Below are 26,248 nucleotides of genomic sequence, written 5' to 3'. Positions count from 1 at the left end.
AAAGATTAGCCTGAGGAAACTTCTGTGAGGAACTGCCTGTGCTGTTCTGGATTTATGATAGCAGGCTTCAATCGCTGTCCATCATATTAAACAAAAGATAGAGGAGAAGGAGTAAGTTATAGTCACTAGAATCTGCACCATCATAAGACCATTGCTCATCCCCGTTCCTTCCTAACCCCTATATTCATTGATTTCCTCAAAGGATAGATATTCATCAGTCTCTGACTAATTCAGTGACTATCCTCTGCAATAGAAAATTCCAAAGAATAAGAACCCATTGAATGAGAAATCGTTTTCTCATTTCAAATCAGTCATTACTTATGAGACAATACTCGCCCAGAGAAGGGAAATTGTCATTTGGTATCCAGGTGATCAATTAGTATTAGAATTTTACATTTTAAGAGATTACCTCTTCAAAATTCCAGTGCACCTTTCCCCAGGGGTCGGACACCTCAACCTAGAAATTATCCTGGTGATTATTTGAAGATATTGCAGGAAGTACTGGAAAAAAATATATTTCCCAGTTGCAAAAAGATTTGTCCTCTTTATGACAAGTTATTTTATTATGGCCAACATACATTTTGCCTTCAGAATTGCTCGTTGTACAGTTTCTCAACATTGATCAAAATACTAGCCTCAAAATTCTACCAGGCAGAATCAGAAAATTATTTGTGAAATATTCAAAGGTTCAAAGTACATTTATTATCAAAGTATGTATACAGAATACAACTCTGAGACTCATCTTCCCACGGGCAGCCACGAAACAAAGAGACACTATGGAGCCTGTTCAAAGAAAACATCGAACTCTCAAAGTGCAGAAAAAAACCCCACAAAATATAATCAACTATTTGCTGCTCACTCCACACAGTCGATGCTTTTCCTTCCTGGTCCTCTGTGTGATTTTGACATAGTACATGTTGGAAAGCATGGATATATGGATGGATGCCTTGCAGGTGCAAATGTGGACATGACCATGTCTTTTATGCACATTTTTGAGGCCTGGCAGTTTGTTTTGGACACCTGCCAGAATGATTGGAAAATTGTGGATTATTAGACTGGAAGTAAGCTATTTACAAATTCAGAACGACATATACAAAATGCTGGATGAACTCAGCAGGCCAGGCATTTTCTGTGGAAAAGAATAACCAGTCAACGTCTCAGAGCGAGACCCTTCATTGGGACTGGAAATGAAGGGGAGAGGTGGGGGAGGGAAGCACGAAGAATAAGGTTGTAGATAATAGGTGAAATCAGGGGGAGGGGTAGGGGGTGAAGTAAAGAGCTTGGAAATTGCTTGAATGAAAGAGATAAAGGGCTAGAGAAGGGGAAAGGAGGATAGAAGACCATGGAAGAAAAGGAAGCAGGAGGAATGACAGAGGGGGTGATAGACAGGTAAGAAGTGAAGATGTGAGTGGGAAACACGAATGAGGAAAAGTGAAGTAGAGGAGGTGGGGCAATTCTGATTTGTTGGAATGGGAAGTAGAATTGAAATGAGTTGCCAAAACACATTTTGAGCTCATTATAAACTCATTTTGAATTTAAATGTTATCCTCATGGTGACCTCATGAATGTCTCTTCCCTTAATGTGACTGCACCAGCACTCTAAATGATCCCTAATTTGTTTCTTCACTCCCTAAACAAATGAGAGTAAGCTCTCCCTCCTCCAATCCATTAACGACCTACCTTTGCAGTCCCAAACACTCCACAAAATGTGTCCAGTCTCTTCTTTCCCCAACCACACGCTTCCTTGATTAACTTTACAGCCCTGAAATCTGGACTCCCAGCATTCCTGTTTTCTTCTGTAACTTCTGCTGTGACAAAGGAAAGACATTTAAGTGGAACCAGGAAGGGAGTATTCTATATGCTGCCCAATAACACCATTCAGATCAGTAGGCAGATTTTGGAAGGTGCTAAGTGACAGAGTTGTTGTCATGGATGATTTCAACTTCCCTAAAATTGACTGATGCCTCCTTAGTGCAAGAGGTTTACTTGGGGCTGATTTTGTTAGGTGTAACTAGAAAGGATTCTAGCACAATATGTGGACAAGCCAACTAAAAGAGAGGCCATACTGGATTTAGTACTTGGCAATGAAACTGGGTAGGTGACAGATAATTCTGTGGGCAAGCATTTCAGAGACAGTGACCAGAACTCCTGGCAATTAGCATATCCATGGACAAGGATGCAAGCAGACAGTATAGGATGGTATTGGGGGTTAGCTAATTACGATGCTGTAAGGCAGGAACTTGGGAACAGATGTGGAGTTTGTTTAGGGAGCATTTACATGGCGTTCTGGACAGGCTTGTCACACTGAGGCAGGGAAAGGAAAGTAAACCCTAACACCGTAGGACATCAAAGCAGAACCAAGTAATTTGGTCCGTTGAGAATTTTGTAGGCACTATGATAAGAGAGGTAAACATAGAAAACCTGCAGCACAATACATGCCCTTCGGCCCATGAAGTTGTGCTGAACATGTCCTTACCTTAGAACTACCTAGGTTTTACCCATAGCCCTCTATTTTTCTAAGCTCCATGTACGTGGTCAAAGATTTTTTGATTTTCCCAAACAAAATTTTAACCTTGATATTTAGGATTGTGTTTTTAATTTTTGTAACAATAGAGTGGACATTTACTGCTCTCCTAATTACTCACATTAAAATTAGCAACAGCATATTGTCATAGAGTCATTCTACATAGAAAAGATTTTTCACCCAGCCAAGTCTATGCTGACTATCAAGTATGCACCTGCAGAAATCCTACAAGACAATAAATGAGCTAACAGAACAGCTTTAGAATATGTGAGGAAACGGGAGCACCTGAGGGAAACTTGCACCATTGCTGTGAGAATGCGCTAACACTACCGAGACAGCATCCCTGAGGGTAGGGTTGAATCGTTGTGATGCCTACATTTTTCCTTCATTTTATTTCCTCATTTGATGGCTTTGGGTATTAAAACAGCCTTTTTTAAGGAAGTTCTTTTGGCTGTTGTCCATTTTTCAACAAGCACCTTTTCCTTTACTTTTGTTTCAGTATAATTATTTTCTTGGTTGGAGGGAATTCTTGAATACGTTTCTTTATTTCTGTGTTGAGGCCATTTGCTCAATAGTGCAACTAAAATACTAAAAACTGAAATTTAGACACCCATGTTATCCATCTAATAAATAAAAAGAAACTGAATAAAACATATGAAGGATGCTGACTACATAAGAAATAAGTATTGTTACCTGAAATTTTAAACTTCTTTAATTGCCAAATCATCTTTTTCTTTAAAACGTGGCAGTATGGAAGTTTAAGGCTCTGTTCATATTGTCATTTGACACTGGGAGAAAGGCAAATAAATAAGATAAAAACAATTAGAATTCTTGAACTTGTCTCTCTAATTTTATTGATTTACTACCCAGGTTCGGGAACACCCTCTGTACCATTTGATTAAAGCCCAAACTCACAAAAAAATGGGGGATGTTCAGGAAGCTGTTAAAACCTTGCAGATAGCTAAGAGCCTACCTGCAATGAAGAAAACAGGAAGTGCATCGAAATCTAAAAGCAAAGTAGTTGAATTTTCTGCAGCTGATCGTGTTTCCATTTTTCTGGAGTTAGCAGATGCTCATTGTATGAATGGAGAACAGGTAATGAAGAGGTTCATTTTTCTTATAGAATACATTTTAGACAAAAGCAGAATGATTATAGCAGTTTTTACAATGAAGTAATATTTGAATTTAGGCAATGGTAATTTCTGGTATGATTTATGGAAATTGGTAAAACTATGTTACTATCAAGTTTTATAACCCATTAAAACTCCAATAATCCACGATCTAATTATTCAGAATTCTCAGAGGTTGAGGAACCAGCTCATCAAGTTGTGCTTATCATGGGGCTTCCCATCCACTCGGGTCTCTGTGCCTGTTTCCTTCTCCCCAGGCCTCAGTTCCCTTTTGACACACCAAGGCTCTGTTTCACCAGCAACTGGCCAGAGCCCCATTTCACTCTTTTACTATTCCTATTCCAGTTCATATGTAAACTTTCTTCTTCCTGGGTCCCCAGTTCCTTGCTAATTACTGAGTTCTGGTTTTTATGCTGTTTCTTAAGGCCCTGGAGCTCTAGCTCCAGCGCTTCCTGTCCACTTGCCAAAGCCTTGGTTCCTGCACTCCCTTCCTACTTAATAGAGCACTGGCTTCTGTAGTCCCTAGGAACCCAATTCTCACTTTCCCTGTCTACTCGCAAGAGCTCCAGTTCCCACGCTACCTTCCTACTTGCTGGGACTCTGTTTCCTATGCAATCAGTTGATTGTGACCACATTCCTGTACAATCTGTTTGGCAGCCAACACCCTGATTTCTGTGCTTCCCTTTCACTCAGTTGGTGCTTTTAAATGTGGGATCTTGTTTCCTGTGTTTCCTCTAAAATTACCATGTTCACTGGAAAAGTTATTAGTTCTACTGTGTAGCATTTAAGGAATAAATGTATTAAATATGTATTGGAGCATTAATAGAATAAAGTTAATGTCAACTTCATTGTCATATGCACAAGCACATGTATGCACAGGTGCAATGAAAAACTTATTTGCAGTAGTATCATAGGCATATAGGCACATAGCATCATATAAGCAGCATTTATGAGAAAAAACATACAATAAAAGTGAACAAATTTTCAGAAAAAAGGATATAATTTGAATAAAAGGTCCACTTTAGTGTAAAGTGATCAAAATGGGCATAGTGTTGCTAACTGTGTTACTAAAATCCAGAGATTAAGATTGAACCTGTTGGTTCATGGCTGAAGTAGCGGTTCTTGAACCTGGTGGTATGGAGCTTCTGTACCTTCTGCCCAATGGCTGCTGCAAGAAATGGCATGGTGTTAATGGAAGAGATCTTTGTTGATTGTTATGCTATCTCCTTGAAGGAGTGCCTCCCGTAGATACTACCAAAAGAAGGCAGGGAAGTGCTAATGATATATTGGGCAAAGTCCACTACTCTCTGTTGCTTCTTGTGTTCCTATGCACTTGACTTACCATATTAGTGCATGATGCAACCACTCAGGACATTTTCAACAGTACATCTGTAAAAACTTGAACAGCATTCAGAAACGTCCAGAAAATCTATGAGTTTAGCAATATCAAAGTCCTAAACTTACTCACATAATCAAATATTATGAACAATTATATGCTGATATTCTGATTGCAGTAAAAAAGGATGACTTTTCTGTTTCTGTAGCATGAAGCTGCTAAAGTGATGCAAGATGCCATCAATGAATTTACAGGCACCTCTGAAGAACTGAGAGTGACAATTGCTAATGCAGACCTTGCTGTTGTACGTGGGGATATAGAACTAGCACTTAATATGCTTCGAAATGTCACACCTGAGCAACCTTATTTTATTCAAGCAAAGGAGAAGATGGCAAACATTTATCTAAATCAGAGGAAGGATAAGCAGTTATATGCAAGTTGCTACAGGTGAAAATTTCTGTCTAATACCTTAAGTATTTTTATTTGTTTTGAATATATTCAAAAGATTTTTTAAGCAGGAGTCAGGCAGATCTGGTATTGTTATAAATATCTCATGAGGAAACACCATATCCAGTTCACCTAAGCTTGCATTCTAATCACACTATATTCTTTAATTACCTGAGCAGCACCAACTGAGTCGTATGATAACAACCAATTTAATCTGACGGGTATTCCCCTCGTAAAAGGCATTCCAGTTATAATCAGAGCTTCCCTCTGGTTACTTGTTTACTCACCTCATCTGTAAGCTACATGAATATGAAAATAAATAATTCAAATAAAGGATCTGAAATAGAATTTAAAATAACAGCCACTTCCCCCCCCCCCACCCCCGAAAACCTGATGCTGGTGTATTCTAATGACTACAGTGTCCAATCCACAGTAGACCTAATTAATTCCATGAAAGAATACTTTAGTTGCTCCTTCCCCTTCCTGGCAAATTAGACATGGTGATTCTCTGCTGAATCATAAAAGCCTCCTCTGACAACAAGAAAATAGGCTCCCCACTACCAATGCTTATCCCTCTCTCTCCTTCAGTTGCTCTCAGGAAAATCTTCGAAGTGATTTAGCCCACAGTGAAAGGAAAACCATCCACTGTATACCGCAGATCTGTTTCCTCCATTCAAAGAAAAATGTTGTCTCCTCCTTCATGGGCATGAGTCACAACTTAGCTGTGGAGCACAGCAAATCTTACCTTTCGTGTTCTGAGAGAGTGTGCCCGCCTTTCTTATTTCCGTCTTTCCATCACTGTCAGGTGCCTCCATCATGTTTCCTTGATTTTCTTGACAAATTTATCTTCTTGCTTCTCGTGTCTTTGTTGCTTTTCTGATCTGATGTCCTCATAATTATCATCCAATGAGACGGAAGTTATGGTAGGGTACATGAGCCGTGATGTACAAAGGCTGTAATAAATCTAGTCAAGAAGAAAAGAAAAGCTTACAAAAGGTTCAGAAAGCTAGGTAATGTTAGAGATCGAGAAGATTATAAGACTAATAGGAAGGAGCTTAAGAAGGAAATTAGGAGAGCCAGAAGGCCTTGGCGGGCAAGATTAAGGAAAACCCCAAGGCATTCTATAAGTACATGAAGAGCAAGAGGATAAGACGTGAAAGAATAGGACCTATCAAGTGTGACAGTGGGAAAGTGTATGGAAGCAGAGGAAATAGCAGAGGTACTTAATGAATACTTCACTATTCGCTATGGAAAAGGATCTTGGTGATTGTAGTGAATTTAAAAACGCAAACACGAGAAAATCTGCAGATGCTGGAAATTCAAGCAACACATACAAAATGCTGGTGGAACGCAGCAGGCCAGGCAGCATCTATAGGAAGAAGTACAGTCGACGTTTTGGGCTGAGACCCTTCGTCAGGACTAACTGAAAGAAGAGATAGTAAGAGATTTGAAAGTGGGAGGGGGAGAGGAGGTCCAAAATGATAGGAGAAGACAGGAGGGGGAGGGATGAAGCTGAGAACTGGAAAGTTGATTGGCAAAAGGGACACAGAGCTGGAGAAGGGGGAGGATCATGGGACGGAAGGCTTAGGGAGAAAGAAAGGGGGAGGGGTGCACGAGAGGAAGATAGAGAGCAGGCAAGGAGTGATTGTGACAGGGACAGAGATAGAGGAAAAAAGGGGGAGGAAAGATAAATAAGGGATGGGGTAAGAAGGGAAGGAGGGGCATTAACAGAAGTTAGAGAAATCAGTGTTCATGCCATCAGGTTGGAGGCTACCTAGATGGAATATAAGGTTTTGTTCCTCCAACCTAAGTGTGGCTTTTCCTTGACAGTAGAAGAGGCCATGGATTGAAATATCAGAATAGGAATGGGACGTAGAATTAAAATGTGCAGCCTCTGGGAGATCCTGCTTTCTCTGGTGGACAGAGCTTAGGTGTTCAGTGAAACGGTCTCTCAGTCTGCGTCGGGTCTCACCATTTCACGCACATCTGCTTTCATCCCATCCTCCCGCCACCCTACTCGGGATAGGATTCTCCTTGTCTTCACCTGCCACCCCACCTGCTTCCGGGTCCAACATATAATTCTCTGTAACTTCCGCCACCTCCAACAGGATCCCACTACCAAGCACATCTTTTCCTCCCCCCCTTTCTGCTTTCCGCAGGGATTGCTCCCTCCACGACTCCCTTGTGTATTCGTCCACCCCATCCTTTCTCACATTTTAATTCCACGTCCCATTCCCATTCTGATATAGACAATAGACAATAGGTGCAGAAGTAGACCATTCGGCCCCTCGAGTCTGCACCGCTATTCTGAGATCATGGCTGATCATTCATTATCAATACCCAGTCCCTGCCTTGTCCCCATATCCCTTGATTCCCCTATCCATCAGATATCTATCTAGCTCCTTCTTGAAAGTATCCAGAGAATTGGCCTCCACCATCTTCAGAGGCAGTGCATTCCACACCTCCACAACTCTCTGGGAGAAGAAGTTCTTCCTCAACTCTGTTTTAAATAACAGACCTCTTATTCTCAATCCATGCCCTCTGGTACTGGACTCTCCCAACATCTGGAACATATTTCCTGCCTCAATCCTATCAAATCCTTTAATTATCTTAAACGTTTCAATCAGATCCCCTCTCAATCTCCTCAATTCCAGTGTGTACATGCCCAATCTCTCCAATCTCTCTGTGTAAGACAGCCCTGCCATCCCAGGAATCAACCTAGTGAATCTACGCTGCACTTCCTCAATTGCCAGAATGTCCTTCCTCAAACCTGGAGACCAAAACTGTACACAATATTCCAGGTGTGGTCTCACCAGGGCCCTGTACAAATGCAAAAGGACATCCTTGCTCTTGTACTCAATTCCCCTTGTAATAAAGGCCAACATTCCATTTGCCCTCTTCACTGCCTGTTGCACTTGCTCATTCATCTTCATTGACTGATGAATTAATATGTCTATCCATGGCCTCCTCTGCTGTCAAGATAAGCCACACTCAAGTTGGAGGAACAACACCTTATATTCTGTCTGGGTAGTCTCCAACCTGATGGCAAGAACATTGATATCTCTAACTTATATTAATGCCCCTCCTCCCCTTCTTACCCCATCCCTAGACCTCCTGTCCCATGATCCTCCCCCTTCTCCAGCTCTGTGTCCCTTTTGCCAATCAACTTTCCAGCTCTTAGCTTCATCCCTTGCCCTCTTGTCTTCTATCATTTTGGATCTCACCCTTCCCCTCTTCTATCATTTTGGACCTCCCCCTCCCCCTCTTTTATCATTTTGGACCTCACCCTGCCCCTCCCACTATCAAATCTCTTACTATCTCTTCTTTCAGTTAGTCCTGATGAAGGGTCTCAGCCTAAAACGTCGACTGTACTTCTTCCTATAGATAGATGTTGCCTGGCCTGCCAGCATTTTGTGTGTGTTGCTTGGTGATTGTAGTGATGACTTCCAGCATACTGAAAAGCTTCAGCATGTAGATATTAAGAAAGAGGATGTGCTGGAGCTTTTGGAAAGCATCAAGTAGGATAAATCTCCGGGACCGGATGAGACGTACCCCAGGCTACTGTGGGAGGTGAGGAAGGAGATTGCTGAGCCTCTGGCGATGATCTTTGCATCCTCAATGGGGACAGGAGAGGTTCTGGAAGATTGGATGTTTGCGAATGTTTTCCTTTATTCAAGAAAGGGAGTAGAGTTAGCCCAGGAAATTATAGACCAGTGTGTCTTACCTCAGTGGTTGGTAAGTTGATGGAGAAGATCCTGAGAGGCAGGATTTATGACAGCGCTTCTCCCTATAGATGCTGCCGAGCCTGCTGTGTTCTACCAGCATTTTGTGTGTGTTGTTGTTTGAATTTCCAGCATCTGCAGATTTCCTCATTTTTGCTCTTACAAGGATGTTGCCTGGATTGGAGAGCATGCCTTATGAGAAAATGTAGAGTGAACTCAGCCTTTTCTCCTTGGAGTGATGGAGGATGAGAGGTGACCTGATAGAGGTGTACAAGATGATGAGAGGTATTGATCATGTGGATAGTCAGAGGCTTTTTCCCAGGGCTGAACAAGAGGACACAGGTTTAAGGTGCTGGGGAGTAGGTACAGAGGAGATGTCAGGGTTAAGTTTTTTACTCAGAGAGTGGTGAGTGCTTGGAATGGGCTGCCAGCAATGGTGGTGGAGGAGGATACGATAGGGTAAGAGATTTTTGGGTAGTTACATGGAGCTTAGTAAAATATAGGGTTTTAGGTAAGCCTGGTAATTTCTAAGGTAGGGACAAGTTCGGCACAACTTTGTGGACTGAAGGGCCTGTATTGTGCTGTAGGTTTTCTATGTATCTACCACTACACCCTTTTCCTGCAATAAAAAAATGTAATTACTTTGATCTTTTTTGAACATTAATATTGAAGTCTTGGGGTGGTTATAGATGCCTGATTGGACCTTTTTTAGGTTATCTATGGAATTTTCATTTATGTATCTAACGAAGCATTTATTTGCTTTGCAGTCAGTACCGCATAATTTCATTTAATTGATATATGGTTTGTTGAACTGGAAAATATAGCACCTAATGGATTACTGTCAGGTAAAGGGTTCCCATTTAGGACTGATATGAAGAGAAATTTCTTTGCATAATACTTTGTGAGTCTTTGGAACAGTATCTAAACACCTAGACATTGAGTATTTTCAATGAAGAGAGAGATCTTTCATTAGGAGTCTGTGAGAAACTATACAGGTGAGACACAGGATGAGCCCAAATCTGATTATATAGCATAACAGACTTGAGGGACCATCTGGGCCATCTTAACTCCTCCAGTCATCCCCTCTGTTTTATCCACTGGATTTAGTTATGTTGTACTCTTAATGATCTGAGTACAGCACTTTGCCCTGACTTCCTGAGTTCTGTATCATGGGAATTGAATAAAAGCCTTAAAACAATGTTCATGTAAGAAAATCAATAATATAATTTATGTTCATGATTTCATAATATAAAGATGAGAGTAAATCATATTTATTTATTTTTTTTATTGAATACTGCATGGAACCCAACAATCCCCGATTTAACCCTAACCTAATCATGGGTCAATTTACAATGACCAATTAACATACCAACAATACGTCTTTTGACTTTGGGAGGAAACCCATGTGGTCACAGGAAGAACATACAGACTCCTTATAGACAATGGCAGGAATTGAATCCAGGTTGCTGGTACTGTGAAGGATTGTGCTAATCACTATACTACCATGCCGAGCACCTTTGTTTGAACATAAGTATGATTTTACATTTTGCTTTAGGGATTTAATTGACAAACTGCCTGGACCTCACACCTACCTTCTGTTGGGTGACGCCTATATGAATATTCAAGAGGTGAGTTTTTTAAACTTTACTTGGAAATACCTCTGCTTAGTCAGTGAATCTGTTTGTATATACCAAATGGCAATGAATGTCCATATGCCCATGCAAACATGTATGTGTGTAAATGCACATGTATATGAGCTATTTCAATTAATATTTCCCTTATAAATTCCTGCCTCAACTTAAATATTTGAGGACAGTTATATAAATTATTCATATTAATTATTCAAACAATAATTGTATCCTATGAAGTTGGCTTCTTGCAGCTTCTTAGCTTCTTTGACTATAACATAGAAATTCCAACATATGAACAACTTCTTATCATTTTTAAATTGCAGTGAAGTTTCCTGAAAGAAAAAAAATCTAAAATATAAGACATAGAAATTAGATATGAATTATTTCCTGCCACCTATTTCTATTTCATTTGAAGATAATGCTTGGAATTGGCTTACAGTGTCCAATAACATGAATGTTTGACAAGTACAGATCTATATTTAATACAATTTAAGGTGCTGGACTAACCTTGTGTGGCTCCACTTCACTACACCATAAGACATAGGAGCAGAATTAGGCCATTTAGACCATTGAGTCTTCTCTGCTGTTCCACTATGGCTGATTTATTATCCTCTCAATGCCATTCTTCTGCCTTCTCCCTGTAACCTTTGATGCCCTGACTAATCAAGAATCTCTATCAACCTCCCCTTTAAACTTTAGGAAATGAGCCATAACAGGTTATAGACCTGATAGTAGGTGAACATTTTGGGAATATTGACCATAACTCATTAAGTTTTAAGTGTAAGGAACTATAGTGCATTGATGGGGATGCATCTACTGTCAGAAACATCCATTTCTGATACGTGGGAGTTTTTTTAAGGACTAACTGATCAGTATGTCTGATAAGGAGTGAGGACCTGAGAGGTCCTGAATGTAGTCAGGAAGTGAAAGTAAGCATACATTCAGTTTAGGAAGTTAAAATCAGACTGGATCTTTGTAGAATATAAAGATAGCAGGAAAGTGCTTGAGCAGATGATTAGAAAGGCCAAAATGGGCCATGAAATGTCCTTGGTGAGCAGGATTAAGTATTTTATACTTAACATTAAGTAAAAGAGGATACCTAAAGAGAAGGTAGGTTCAATCAAAGATAAAGGAGGGAATTTTTGCCTGGAGTCAGAGCCACAGAGGTACTAGGCATTTACCAGTTATCAGCCTTATTTTTCAAATTTTGACATAGATATCACTTAGTGCTACATATCCACTTCAAAATGCAGTCTGTTCATTTTCACCCATTGACTTTACCAATATCTCAGCCCATCTACTGCCAAGGCTCTCTGCAATGTTTTTCTTATTCTTGACCTTTCTAATGCACTCTTGGCTGGCCTACTTTTAAATTATGTTGGTATGTCCTAATCAGCATCTGGTTCTGTTAATTTATTATTCCCAAATTGCTGACCTTTATTAGTCCCCTGGTCTGATATACATCAGCAAAATCTTAGCTCTTTGTCTTATTCTTGTTTTCAAATTTCCCATGAACTCAGCCCTAATTAGCCTTGATTTCTTTTGCCTCTTTAAACCTCTGTAACGTTTGCACTCCTATTTTGGGGTTCTTCTGCAGAATGATTTACTGTATATGAATTTAATCCATGTCAATGCCCTGTAATCATGATTAAACTGCCCAACTTCTACTTCTGTCGTTTTCAGCTCATAACATGTACAAACTTTGTACTTTAAGCTTTATATCTTTCACTAATATCTTGATCGTCTGTTCTGAAATTTGTTAATACAGCTTGCAATCAGTATTGGTTTACAGAAACCCCTGCAAATTCTTTTGGGATTTTGTTTTTTATTGTTAAATGTGAGATGTAAATATAAATCATTGTTATTGATATTTTTGATTCCATGCAGCCAGAGAAGGCCATTGACATTTATGAACAAGCACTAAAGAAAAATCCAAGGGATGGAACTCTGGCTAGCAAGATTGGAAAAGCTCTTATTAAAACACATAATTATGCTAAGGTCTGTTCTAAAACTTCCTTTTCTGCTTTTGTTGGTAGTGAATTTTTTTTATCATATGTTATGCAGTTCATACTTGTTTACCACCAAGTTCAAGAACAGTTACTATCCCTCAGCCATTGCGCTCTTTAACAAAAAGTGGGTAATTACACTTACTTGCCCATCAATAGAGATATTCTCCTCAATCAATCATCTCACTTTAAGGACGCTTTATCTTGTTATTTCTTGTTCTTGTTATTTTTGATATTTATTTATATTTGCATTTGCATTGTTTGTTGTGTTCGGCACTCTATGTGATATTTCATTGATCCTGCAGGTTACAGCTGCTATACTATAGATTTGATGAGTATGCCCGCAGGAAATTGAATCTCAGGGTTGTATGTGGTAACTTATATATACTCATAATAAAATTTATTTTTAACTTTAGTATAGACAACCAATATGTGTAGGCTTCCGTTAGTCTCAATAGACCATGGATTTGCACCTTGGAAAGTTTCCAGGGCGCAAGCCTGGGCAGGGTTTTCTTTTATATAGAAGACGGGCAGTTGCCCAAGCTACAAGTCTCCCCTCTCTATGCCACTGATGTTGTCCAAAGGAAGGGCATTAGAACCCATACAGCTTGTCACCGGTGTCGTTGCAGAGCAATGTGTGGTTAAGTGCGGTGTCGTTGCAGAGCAATGTGTGGTTAAGTGCCTTGCTCAAGGACACACACGCAGCCTTAGCCAAGGCTCGAACTAGCGACCTTCAGATCACTAGACGAACAATCGATATAACGTATGGATAAACAAATTTCAAGATGAGCTATTCTGTTGAGTCAGACTTGATTCATTGAGTTTCTTGTAAAGTGAAAAGACCACACTGCAATCAGATTTTTTTAATGTAGCTTTTCTGACTAATTGATTCAGCAGATATAACTCTAATATTATAAGACACAATTTTAAGGAATTATAGACATCTGGGCTAAAGTGGTGTGGCAGTAAAAGATCAACTATAATCTTAATTAATGGTGGTGTAGTCCAGGTAAATTGTGAACTTTAAAGGATTTATCAGTATATTTTGAACTGATCTCACCTAGAGCTAATGTATGAGGAAGAAATCCCTTAATGTCAGATCATTTCCAGGCAATTAATGTGTATTGATCTCAAAGAAAGAAAGGAGTTGGTATTCCTATGATTAAATAACCCATCAACATTCACTTCCTAACTTAATGCATTGCCTCTCCATTGTCTTAGAGCCCTACACCAGTATAAGTTATGCCATCATGACAGGAGGAAGAGGGAGCAAATGGGTTGAAAATTAGTTCATTAATAATGTACAATATTAATGTCAGTAGAATGCGTTTAATCAATGGTGTATTAATTTCAATTTTTTCATCATAGGCAATTAATTATTATGAAACCGCACTAAAGACTGGCCAGCAGAATTTTCTGCGGTATGATTTGGCTGAGCTCCTATTTAAACTTCGGCAGTATGAGAAAGCAGAAAAGATTCTACTGCAGTCATTGGAACATGATCATGGTTTGATTTATTTTAATGGTGTAAATTATGTACTTTAGTTAATTATATTTAGTAAGAAAAGAAAGTATTTTAAATACATTTAACTTTCTAAATAGTGCAGAAAGATTTACTTCAGATATGTAATAAGGAAACCCTTTGCACAGGTATAATGTACAGAACATAGCACAGATTTCACATCCGATCTCCCATCCTGCATATACTGCTGCTAACTCAGATGTGATACCCATCTCATACAACAGTGCAGACATTCTTTAGTTCTTTTGGAAAAAATGGTAGTATAAACTGGAGGTGACCCAGACTACCAGTAGGGAAGCAGGCGCATTTCCATGTCCTATAACCATGTAATAGTGAAAACAATTACTGAACATCCATTGTTGAGGACATGCGAAGACTGATATTGTTGAACATCATGGGATTCTCACATTCATCCATCCTCTTCGAACCCCACTTTTACCTCATCTGCACAATCTCTTGATGTATAAACTACAGAAGCTGTCAATATTCACTTCTTCCTTTCTTTCACCTGCCTCACCTCCCAAAGTCCTCCTTTCACCACAGTCTTACTCTCGTATATTTCTGTATTTAAATACCAGAGGATTGAAACTTAATGAGCAAGGAGGCAGTAATGAAGAAGGATCACCGTTACTTTATTTCACAGTCGACTAGTTCAAATTCTGGCATGATGTATTTTAGATGATGTGGGTTAGGTCTTGCAGGTATGACTGACCTTTTGCAGTAGCCCAAGTATGTTTCAGTGTGCTTTGCTTTCTGTATTTATGAAGAATTGTGGTAATAAATACAATACAGTACACCTGTTTGTTAATGGTATTAAGCTGTTAGACTGATGTTTCCTTTAAATCAAAGGTTACCAGCCTGGGGCCCATGGACCCCTTGCTTAATGATATGGGTCCATGACATAAAAAGAGGTTGGGAACCCCAGCTTTAAATAGTGTTGACATCAATCAACTTTATGCGCATTGGTCTCTATAATTTGCATACAACATTCATTGTAAGCTGCTTCATCAAATTAGATTATTTTGCCTAGTATGAGCTTGTGCATACCGTACACTATTTTGACCTTCACTCAACCTGAGTACAGAAGGATACTTTTGAAACTCCCAGGTGGATACCATTATTACAGGTTTGTGTTCACAATTTTAGCAAAACTAAAAATTGGAAAACTTGTTGAGTGCCACTTTTAAAATACCGCATTCTTTTGACATAGTATAGTGAATGAGGCCAACTACAGCAGGGTTTCCCATCCTGGGGTCTACAGATGCCTTAGTTAATGGTAGGGGTCCATGATATAGAAAAGGTTGGGAACCCTTGCTCTAGAGAGTGCCATCATGAATTCAATGGGCCAGTACCTCCTCCTGTACTATGATGATTTTATTTTCCTTTCCAATCTTTTCCAGTAAGCGACCTTCAGATATTGATGGAAGATGCCCGCTATTTAATGCTTCTAGCAAAAATATATAGTAGGAAGAAGAAGACTGATGATGCCATCCTTGCGTTGCAGAGGGTGAATAGGCTTTTACGTTTGATTTATAATAAATTTCTTCCCATAGATTTTTTTTCCCAATTGGTTTAATCAATATTAGTTTTCAAAGACGAAGGCAAAAGAACTTAATTGTCTATCAGAAACATTCTTTAATGAAAAATGCATTTGCTGCTTTTAATTTTTGGTGTAAGATCTCTAAAAATTACAAATTTGCTCTGACCATACATGTTATTATTGATTGTCTTGTAATTATCACATAGCCTATTAATAGTATTTTGTAGGGTTTAAAAACCTGAAATTACCTTTCATCTTTTTCTTCTGTTCCATCCATTTTTTGAACAGGCACGAGAGGTGCAAGCTCAAGTATTAAAGCGAGTTCATTTAGAACAGACTGATTCAGTCCCTGCCCAAAAGCAACTTGCAGGGGAGATTTGTGCTGAGATAGCAAAGCATGCGACAAACCAGCGGGAATATGAAAAAGCTATTAAGTTCTACAAGGAGGCCCTTGTCTACAATGATAATGATCACAAGGTTAGTACTGCAGCTTTTAGGATACTGAATGTGGTGATTTCAAAGAAATTGTTGTCCAGATTTTTATTTCACAATAGAAGAATGTAGATATTTACATAGATACACTGGAATCTGATGGCTGTGTTATTGAATATTGCTTTCAGAGGCATTTAATAAGCTTTAATGAAGCTTTCTCAATATTTACAGTGTTGAGAAAACGCTAAAATATTTCCACTGACGATGCCATCGTCTGTGGACTCCACTCCCTTTTGGCCCACTTGGAAAATGATGCCTCATACGCCAGGGTGCTGTTCATTGATTTCAGCTCAGTATTTAGTATGATCATCCCTGGTGGGTAAACTATCCTCACTGGGTCTTAAGATCTCTCTCTGTAACTAGATATTGGACTTCTTGACAGAAAGACCACAGTCAGCCCCTGTTGGCAGCAACATTTCTAGCTTCATCACGCTGAGCACTAGTGACTCCCAGGCCTGTATGTTCAGCATGCTGCCATTCACACTGCTGATACATGACCGTATTGCTGGATCCAGCTCAAACCGAATCAACAAATGCGCTGATGACACAACAGTAGTTGGCCTCATCAACAACGATGATGAGGTGGCATACAGAGGAGGTAGAGCAGCTTGTAGAATGGCACAAGCACAACAACAAGACTGAAGAGGCGATTGTGGACTTCCGGAAGATGCCGGCTGACCACTCCTAACTGCACATAAACGTCTCCTCTGTGGAGAGAGAATTAGGAGCACCGAGTTTCTGGGAGTGCAAATAATGGGTGATCTCACCTGCACCTTCAACATCACCTCTTTCATCAAGAAATTACGGCAGATTCTCCATTTCTTCAGGAGGTCGAGTTGAGCCCAATTAACTCTCTAATTCTGGTACTCCCTTGCAGCCATCGCTGATTTACTCACTGACTGGCCCAGTTTGCTGATCTTGCACTCACGTCTAAGCCTTTCTACCCATGTACCCTACATTGCATGCCCTAGACTCAACCTGATCTTTTGCTTGTTTTGTATTGGTCATTTCCAAAGCAATGACCATCGTTCATATAAGGCCAATTGTGTTGCGCACAGACCTTGGTCCTCCTGCATGACAAAGGTTCTGAGTGGAAGACGCAATATTCATTAACTCAACATTCAACAACTGATTAATGTTTTGGTAGGGTCAAATATGGATCAGGCATTATGCAGTGAATTGTAGGAGCTTTAATGAACAGAACGACCTTGCTGTATAAGTCCCTGAAAGTGGCAATGTAGTAGCTTTTAGAAGGTAACAGTAGAGAAGTATCATTGTTTTAGTCACCTTAGTATAGAAAGATCATGATCCCGTCACTCTCTGTAAGGAGTTTGCATGTTCTCCCTGTGACCATGTGGGTTTCATCCAGGTGCTCGGTTTTCCTTCCACAGTGCAAAGATATACTGTTGGTTGGTTAATTTTTCATTGTAAATTGTCCCACGATTAGGCTAGGATTAAATCAAGTGGTTGCTGAGTGGTGTTTAAAGGGCCAGAAGGGCCTGTCCCATGCTGTATCTCAATAAATAAATAACTGATTGATTAACCTGGATAGAGTACAGGGAATATTTACCAGAACGTTTTCTGGGATGGAGTGTCTCAGATGTCAGGAGAGGCTGGATAAACTAGGTTTCTTTTCCTTGGAACAGAGAAGGCTGAAGGTGCATTTGATGTGTATAAAAAGAGAAGGTATCAGTAAATTTTTCCTAATAGAAGAAGTATCCATAGCCAGATGGTATGTGTATAAGATGAGTAAGAGGTTTAGGCAGGATATAAGGACGATTTTTGTTTCTATCCAGAGGGGGATGGGGAAGGGTCTTGGACTGCAGTGATTGAGAGGATGGTAAAAATAAACTCTTGCAACATTTAAGATTGGGGGTGTAGTGACCCAGCGAGGAAGACTATCAAAGCTTGCAGCAGGATTTCAACCAGCTGGAAAAATGGGCTGAAAAATGGCAGATAGAATTGAAGGCAGAAAAGTATGAGGTGTTGCCGTTCAGTAGAAGCAACCAGGCTAGGTCTTACATGGTCAATGGCAGGGTACTGAAGAATGCTGTGGAACAGAGGGATCTGGCAATCTAGGTCCATCATACATTGAAAGTGGCGTCACAGCTAGGTAGGGTCATAAAGGAAGCTCTTGGTATATTGGCCTTCATAAATCAAAAGTATTGAGTACAGAAGATGGGATGTTATGTTGAAGTTGTGTAAGACATACTTGAGACCTAATTTGCAGTATTATGTGCAATTTTAGTCACCTACCTACAAGAAAGATGTAAATGAGGTTGAAAGAGTATGAGATTGAAGGACCTGAGTTACGAGGAAAGATTGAACAGGTTAGTACTTTATTCCTTGGAATGTAGAAGATTGAGAGGGGATTTTATAGAGGTATACAAAATCATGAGGGGTATAGATAGGGTAAATACAAGCTGGTTTTTCCCACTGAGGTTAGGTGGATCTACAACTAGAAGTCAGGGGTTAAGCATGATGATGAAAAGTTAAGGGGAACATGGGAGGAGGCTTCACTCAGAGAGTCGTGAGAGTATAGAACGAGCTTCCAGCGCAAGTAGTGTGTAGTGCATGCAACCTCAATTTCAGCATTTAAAAGAGGTTTGGATAGGTACATCAATGGTAGGTATACGGAAGGCTATGATCCCGGTGCAGGTTGATGAGAGTAGGCAGTTTAAATGGCTTGAAACAGACTAGTTAGGCCAAAGGACCTGTTTCTGTTCGGTACTTTTCTATGACTTTAATATTTACATGAACACTGAATCAATAAGGTATATATGGCAATGGATTCATGGCTGGGTGTCAGTACTCAATAGCTGGCATGGTCAGGGTGGGCATAAGGTCCTATTCTGTCCAGTATTACTCTGTGAACTGTTTGACATCCCGTTGAAGGTACCAACTAGTTTCTACGTTTATGTATTAGAATCTTATGTCGAAAATTAAAAGCCTGGATGGAAGTCTACAGCTGAATTGGCCAAAGTTTAGTTACTGCATTTTTATTGCTTTTGATAGTTGATATGACTTGCAGGTACAGTTTTGAAATTTGCTGCACACCATTTTCTCTAACTGTAATAAATGCTGAGTAAGATTGTAATACACATAGAAAGAACATTGGCATGTGGTATGGGCAGACAAATGACAAATGGGATTTAATATAGGTTAGGTATATTGAGGGCAGGAATGAAGTGAGACTGTACATATTAAATAGTATTTACGTAAAATATGTGAATGAATTGTTTGGAGAACAGGTTGAGAATTAGTTTTGAAAGGAACAGTGAATTTGGATGTTGTCTCCAATTTGCAGAATTTGTGGTGAGCAATACTTTTAGAATTGGCATATTCAATTTGAATAATATTGACAGGAAAATTGACTTAAGATCTTCATTACTATGTAGGCAATCCTCCTTAGTCAAGGATTATTTCCTCCCTTGTTATACTTCACACTTAAGTACAAAAAGGGCTCTTGACACTGATTGACAGCTGATTGATTCTTCTGCAACTTGGACATACATTTCTAAAAGGGATGGGAAGTGATGAAAACTTGATTGTGGGGTTATCCTGAGATTCCCTTGGATGAACCAGCAATAAGCTAGAGAAAACATTGATGTACTCTTGTACCTCAAATTCCCTTTGAATACTTAAATCTAGCCAATGTTCCACTTCCATTTCCAGTAAGATGGTGGGCCATTTGATTGCAGCAGTAGCTTCTATGGGGTCAACCAGAGGAGTTACTGTCTGTTATAGATGTATTTCTTATGATTACGACTCTGCTGGGCATTAATAACTTAAAGTACTGCAGGTGTACCCCATCAGTGAGTTGCTCATTGGCAGAGAAACTGAAGGAGCTGGACAGTGAGGATACGCTGCTGTCTGTATCAGAGAGGAATCAGGGGAGTTGGTGTGTGAAGGCAGCGTGTAGTCTAGCAGCCAGTAATTGTCTTAGTTGTTTTTCTTGTGATCGCAAGACCCTGTTGAATGTTGTTTATGTAGAATGCTGCATGTCTGTTTTATTGGTGGGCAAAGGGAGAGCTGTGTGCCCTCGGTCATAGTGAGGACTTGGCTTCAAGTCGCAGTGTCGCCTTTTCACAGCTGCCCAGGCCCAGGACAGAGGCGTTGGAGTTGGTGTCCTCCACCAGAGACTGGTGTGGCGCTGGTACTGCCCCCCTCCCCCCAGTGTTCGTTCGGCAGAAGACAAGAAGCATTGTGTTCGACTGCAGACTGCTGCAACATTCATGGACTCGGGGCCTTTGATTATTTTTTGTGACTATTTTACTGATATCTTAAATGTGCTTGTTTTCTTATATGTGTTATATATGCCTTGTGCTGTGTGTGATTGTTGCTGCTGAATTTTGTACCTTGGCCCTGAAGTAATGCTGTTCCATTTGGCTGAATTCATGGGTATTCATGTACGGTTGAATGACAATTGAATTTGAACTTGAATGGTGCTAATTATCTGATCTTGTAAGATAGCAAAAGGATACTAATGCTATTTTCCTATGCTCCCAAATAAGTTCCCAATTGTGTATATTTGTGGAATAATATATTTTGTCATGTTGATTTTTGTTTTATTTTTCTGACTTAGGTGATGCTGGAACTTGCTCGTTTGTATCTTGCTCAAGACGATATTGATGCTTGTCAACATCAATGTGCAATCCTGTTGAAAAGTGACCAAGATAATGATGCAGCTACCATGGTAAGTAGAAATAAAAACTCACTGCTGTAGTAGACGCACTCAAAGCAGATTACACACAGCCCCAACTTTATGGCAGTTTGGATGATGTGATCTGTTCACATCTGGAAAAGCAAAAGACTTATTCAAGAAAGTTATTGCCGCTTTGTGCAAGTGAAGTCATAAACAGGATTGTTTTTTGAACAGCTGACTAAAGTGGTTGAGGTCAGTTCAGCAGGTGTTGTAGGTATGGACATTTTAATAAAACTTTTGGTAAGTTCCCTCATGGTAGCCTGATTGAGTAGATAAGTTATGAGTGATCCATGGAGATTTGATATGTTAGCATAGCCAGAGTGTAGTAGTAGAAGGGTGTTAATCTGATTGACATTCACCAAGGATCAATGCCGGGACCTCAGATTGTTTACTTGGATAAAAATGTAGGTGGGCACATCAATTGCAGAGAAGACAAAAGATGGCACTTACAGATATTGAGGAAAATAATGGAAAGCATTCAACAGGATATAGATCAGTTGGAAATGTGACAGATAAATGACAGAGGGAGTTTAATCTGGACAAGCTCAATTGTAAACAAAAAAGCATACAGTGAATGGCAGGGCCCTTAGGCACATTAACATACAGAGTGATGTTGGAGTGTGACTCCATAACTCCCTGAAAGTGTAAGTACAAGTAGAGAGGGTAGTAAAGAAAGTGTACTGTCTATTTGTCTTCATAGGTCAGGGTATTCAGTATAAAGTTGGGAAGTCATGTTGCAGTTGCATAAAACTTTGGGTAGACTACAGTCTGTGCAAAAGCCTTTAGTACATGTACCTGAGCCTTTTGCACAGTACTGTGTATGTCAACGTTGAGTGGTGATCAAGTTTGTTAATCTGGCGGGAGCAAAGGACGTTGGGAATGGCAAGAGTGGAGTGCTGCAGGAGGGGTGTGGGACAGGTGACAGAGAGGAGTTCCAGGGGCGGGGATGGCATGGATCCAGACACACCCACCCCTGAGACACAGGTCAAGGTAATTTGATTCCAAACAATTGGTTTATTGATCATTACAGAGTATCTCTCTGGGGCTTCCCGCCTCCTCCCCTTTCCCTTCTCCTTTTCCCAACCATGATTCCCCATTCCCTGCCTCTTCCCACTCTCAGTCCACAATAGAGACCCATATCAGAAACAAGTTTATCATCACTCAGATATGTCATGATTTTTTTGACAGCAATACAGTGCAATACATAAAATTATTACAGTACTGTGCAAAAGTCTTAGGCACCCTAACTATATATATGTGCCTAAGCTTTTTGCACAGTACATTTGCAGTATTGTATGCTTTTCTGGTCACTGTATTACAGGATTGATATGGAGTCTTTGGAAGCGATTCAGCAGGATATTGCCTGAATTACACAGTATCAGTCATCAGGAAAGCTTGGACTAACTTGGATTGTTTTATCTGGAACACTGAGGCTGAACTGTGACCTGATAAAAGTTTTTAAAATTAAGGAGCGCCAGACCTTTTCCCCCCAGGGTGCAAATGGCAAATACTAATGGCTATAGCTTTAAGGTTAGAGGGGAAGTAGATTAGTGAGGGAAGTGTTTCTTTTTCTACACAGAGTACTGGATGTCTGGAGCATTTTGCAAGGGAAGGTTTGATAGGCATTTAGACCTGCACAGGAACCAGCAGGGAGTGGAGGGATATAGATTGCGTGCCAGCAGATGGAATTAGTTTGGACAACAATGGTTGACAACAATATCATAGACTGAAGTGCTTCTTCCTTTGTTGTATTGTTCTATAAATGAAGAAAACTCATGCAGTTCAAACATCTGTAATTTGAAAGCTAATAAAAATGTTCCAGATTGAGATATTTCACTTTCAACATTGAAGCTTTAGTTCTGTCGAGACACTAAAACTGGTGGCTTTAGACGTCTTTATTCAGCAAAGCAAGCAGGCATCATACTGGAGACACTCTTGGAAGTACAGACCTGCATGACCCATTATTACATATTTTTATATGCTGAAGATCAAAGGTAACAGCAGGATAATTCTATAGTTACAATGGATCCACAATGCTTCTGTGTTGTCTTTATGACAGTTATTTAGTTTATAATATTTTCACTTAGTAATTCATTTGTTAGTATTTTCTAGTTAGAATTAGAAGTGTTTAAAGTATATTCATTGCATGTAAAATATATCTGCATGCGATGACGTCACATCCGGTTTCGCCGCGTCTTGTGGGAAAATACCGGTTTGAGATCAACGCGAGGGTGGGGAGCTCACCACGAGGCACACCTGAGCAGAAGTTGTTTTGCAAGCATTAGAAATCACAGTGAGAGCAACGCTGTAAGTTAATAGATAATCGATATATTGAACTAAGATGTTAACGCCGATCCTGTTAAAAGTAACGACGGTCGATAATGTTTATGTTTTCGTTAGTTAAAGAGTTGCGGATAGTTTGCATTGAAGTGTATTTAAAGTAGTCAATGGCGCAGGTAAACTCTGCCTGTATACTGCACCTTAGTGTAATGTAGTTATAGTCACCTTTACAAGTATTTACAATTGAAATCTGATATTAAGAAAGGAACAAATACTGTATCAATCTTGTATTGTTTTATCAACAGTTTTCACCATATGTTAATGTGAAGAGTGAACAGTAAATGGTTAATCTTACTGCGATCTGGTTTTCATTGACTGTGGTTTATCTCGACGTTGAATTCGGCGTTATTAGTTACACCCGAAGGAGAACGTTACAGCTTCCTTTAAATTACATCTCATATTTCAAACACCACCATCTTCACACCCACTGTCCAGACTCCCAGAATGAATGTTAATCCCACTGACTCTGGGCCGCATTCATGCCCATGCAGGTGTCTCAGGTCAAATGGAGTGTTGCTTTGTTTGCAATTGACCCAAACTTGCAGCTTCAGGAAGACTATTGGTCTGAGCTACGTTTTAAATTCAATCTGCAATCCACGTACAAATCAGAAGACTGGGTGCTGTTGAAATTAATATTTACTGTATACCCTAACTCCAGAATATGCCCTAACATTTCTATGTTCTATTTTCCACATGATGAGTGTTTAAATAAGCAATCCAGCATGTGAAATCATGCTACTTGTAATCTCAGAATACAATTAGCAAAATTTCTATTATAATTGGTAACAGGAAGAAAATTGGAAAATATTCATGGTTAACTATTTATTAAAGATTACTTTACAAACCAGATTTTCAAGGCACATGACTAGCCCTGCCTAAAGCTCAGTTGACTGTTAAGTGTTTCTGTCTGCTTTGCAATCTGTCTCTGACAACTATTTATTAAATTATCTTATATATTGCAAATGTGAGTCTGAAGTAGAATTTGCAGTACAATCTGAAACAATAGTTAGAAATAGCTCCTGTATAGGATAGAAAAATGAAGTTCATTTCAAATCACCTTTAACACAAATGTGCTTATTGTTGGAAAATGATTATTATTCTCCTTGCAATAACTTGAGTTTATGGTTTTAGTACATGGGGAATTACAGGTATCAAAACAACAGATTATGTCTGTGATGTTTTATAACACTATTTTCACAATACGTGTGGTCATCATTATATTCAAGGAGGTTACTGACAAATGTGTTTTATGATCTTAAAACATTTAACTTTCATTCTCCATATAAAATTATTTTAATTTAAGTCATTTTTGTGTTATAGATGATGGCTGATTTGATGTTCAGAAAGCAGGATTTTGACCAAGCAGTATTTCACTTTCAACAACTTTTAGAGCGTAAACCAGGTAAATATAGCAGTTCAGCATTTTTAAATTTATGTCTTTTAAAGTACTCAGTATTAAAACAATGCCAAAAAATGATTAGTATCTATCAGACTGTCATTAATGTCTTCTAAGAATATTGACAGGAAAGTATAAAATATTGCTGACCAATTAGCGTGATATTCACCAAGGAAGTAGGTATATAAGACAAACAGTAGGAATGAACTTTGCATTATATTTGATAGCTGAGGTATGTTAATAGTTTGAGACAGCCACTGGTTTCTATCTGATACAATGAAAACTTACAGTGCCTCTGAAATGTATTGAAATGTATTCACCCCCCCTCCCCCCCGGGTGTTTTCATGTTTTACTGTTTTACAACATTGAATCACAGTGGATTTAATTTGTTTTTTTTTTGACACTGATCAACAGAAAAAGACGTGTAAAAGTGAAAACAGATCTCCACAGAGTGATCTAAGTTAATTACAAAGATAAAACAAAAAATAATTGATTACATTAAGTCAGGGGTCCCCTGCCTTTTTTGCATTGCTGACTGGTTTAATATTGACAATATTCTTGTGGACTGGCTGATGGGGGGGGGGGGGGGTGGGGGAGGTGTTCAAGTAGGTTTGCCAACTTTCTCACTCCCAAATAAAGGACAAAAGTAGCAGTCCAATACGGGACACTTGTGTTTACCCCAAGAAAGACTACCATGACCGTGAAGCCTTGCACGGGCACCTGTGTGCACATGTGTGATGTGTGCATACATGATGTGCACATGCGTATACGAGCCGATTTTTTTTCTCTACAAATCAGTTTTGGCTTAATCTTCCCGATTCTGTTAAGTGAAACTACACTGTACATACATTATTTCTACTTTATATAGGCTGTATTTATCACATCATTCCTGCTTTTACTATATGTTAGTGTTATTTTAGGTTTTATGTGTTATTTGGTATGATTTGGTAGGTTATTTCAAGTTCAACAGTGTGAGACAGGGAATGAGGAAAGGTGCAGCTGACTCATATTGTTTCATAATGCCAAATCATATCGTTTCCTTGCGGCCTGGTAGCACATGGAGGTGGTTGGGGACCACAGCGTTAAGTATTCACTTCCTTAAATATGACACACCAAATCATCACTAGTGCAGCAAATTGGTTTTGGAAGTCACTAATTAGTTAAATGGAGATCAGCTATGTGCAGTCAAGGTGTTTCAATTGAGTGTAGTAAAAATACACCTGTGTCTGGAAGGTCCAACTGCCGGTGAGTTAGTATCCTGGCAAAAACTACACCATTAAGGTAAAGCAACTCTGTGAAAAGGTTACTGAAAAGCACAAGTCAGGAGACGGATACAAGAAAATTCCAAGTCACTGAATATCCCTTGGAGTACAGTTAAGTCAATCATCAAGAAATGGAAAGAATATGGCACAGCTGTAAATCTGCCTAGAGCAGGCCTTCCTCAGAAACTGAGTGAC

The 26,248-nt window shown here is 39.5% G+C and overlaps 1 protein-coding gene across 2 annotated transcripts in view; it reads left to right on the top strand.

Annotated features, from left to right (window-relative positions):
- ttc21b (tetratricopeptide repeat domain 21B) overlaps positions 1 to 26,248 on the top strand; it is a 116,075-nt gene that overhangs the window by 52,890 nt on the left and 36,937 nt on the right. For both annotated transcript variants that reach the window (XM_059966424.1, XM_059966425.1), the window contains exons 14-22: positions 3,395 to 3,619; positions 5,199 to 5,437; positions 10,715 to 10,787; positions 12,678 to 12,788; positions 14,165 to 14,303; positions 15,719 to 15,825; positions 16,147 to 16,335; positions 20,936 to 21,046; positions 24,716 to 24,797. In XM_059966424.1, the coding sequence (XP_059822407.1) occupies positions 3,395 to 3,619; positions 5,199 to 5,437; positions 10,715 to 10,787; positions 12,678 to 12,788; positions 14,165 to 14,303; positions 15,719 to 15,825; positions 16,147 to 16,335; positions 20,936 to 21,046; positions 24,716 to 24,797 (1,276 nt within the window). The remainder of the gene's footprint in view (positions 1 to 3,394; positions 3,620 to 5,198; positions 5,438 to 10,714; positions 10,788 to 12,677; positions 12,789 to 14,164; positions 14,304 to 15,718; positions 15,826 to 16,146; positions 16,336 to 20,935; positions 21,047 to 24,715; positions 24,798 to 26,248) is intronic.

The sequence above is a fragment of the Hypanus sabinus genome, chromosome 4 (assembly GCF_030144855.1).
Source record: "Hypanus sabinus isolate sHypSab1 chromosome 4, sHypSab1.hap1, whole genome shotgun sequence".
In the NCBI taxonomy this organism is placed as follows: Eukaryota; Metazoa; Chordata; class Chondrichthyes; order Myliobatiformes; family Dasyatidae; genus Hypanus; species Hypanus sabinus.
Note: the sequence above shows the minus strand (reverse complement) of the source record. Positions and strands in the feature narration are given on the sequence as shown.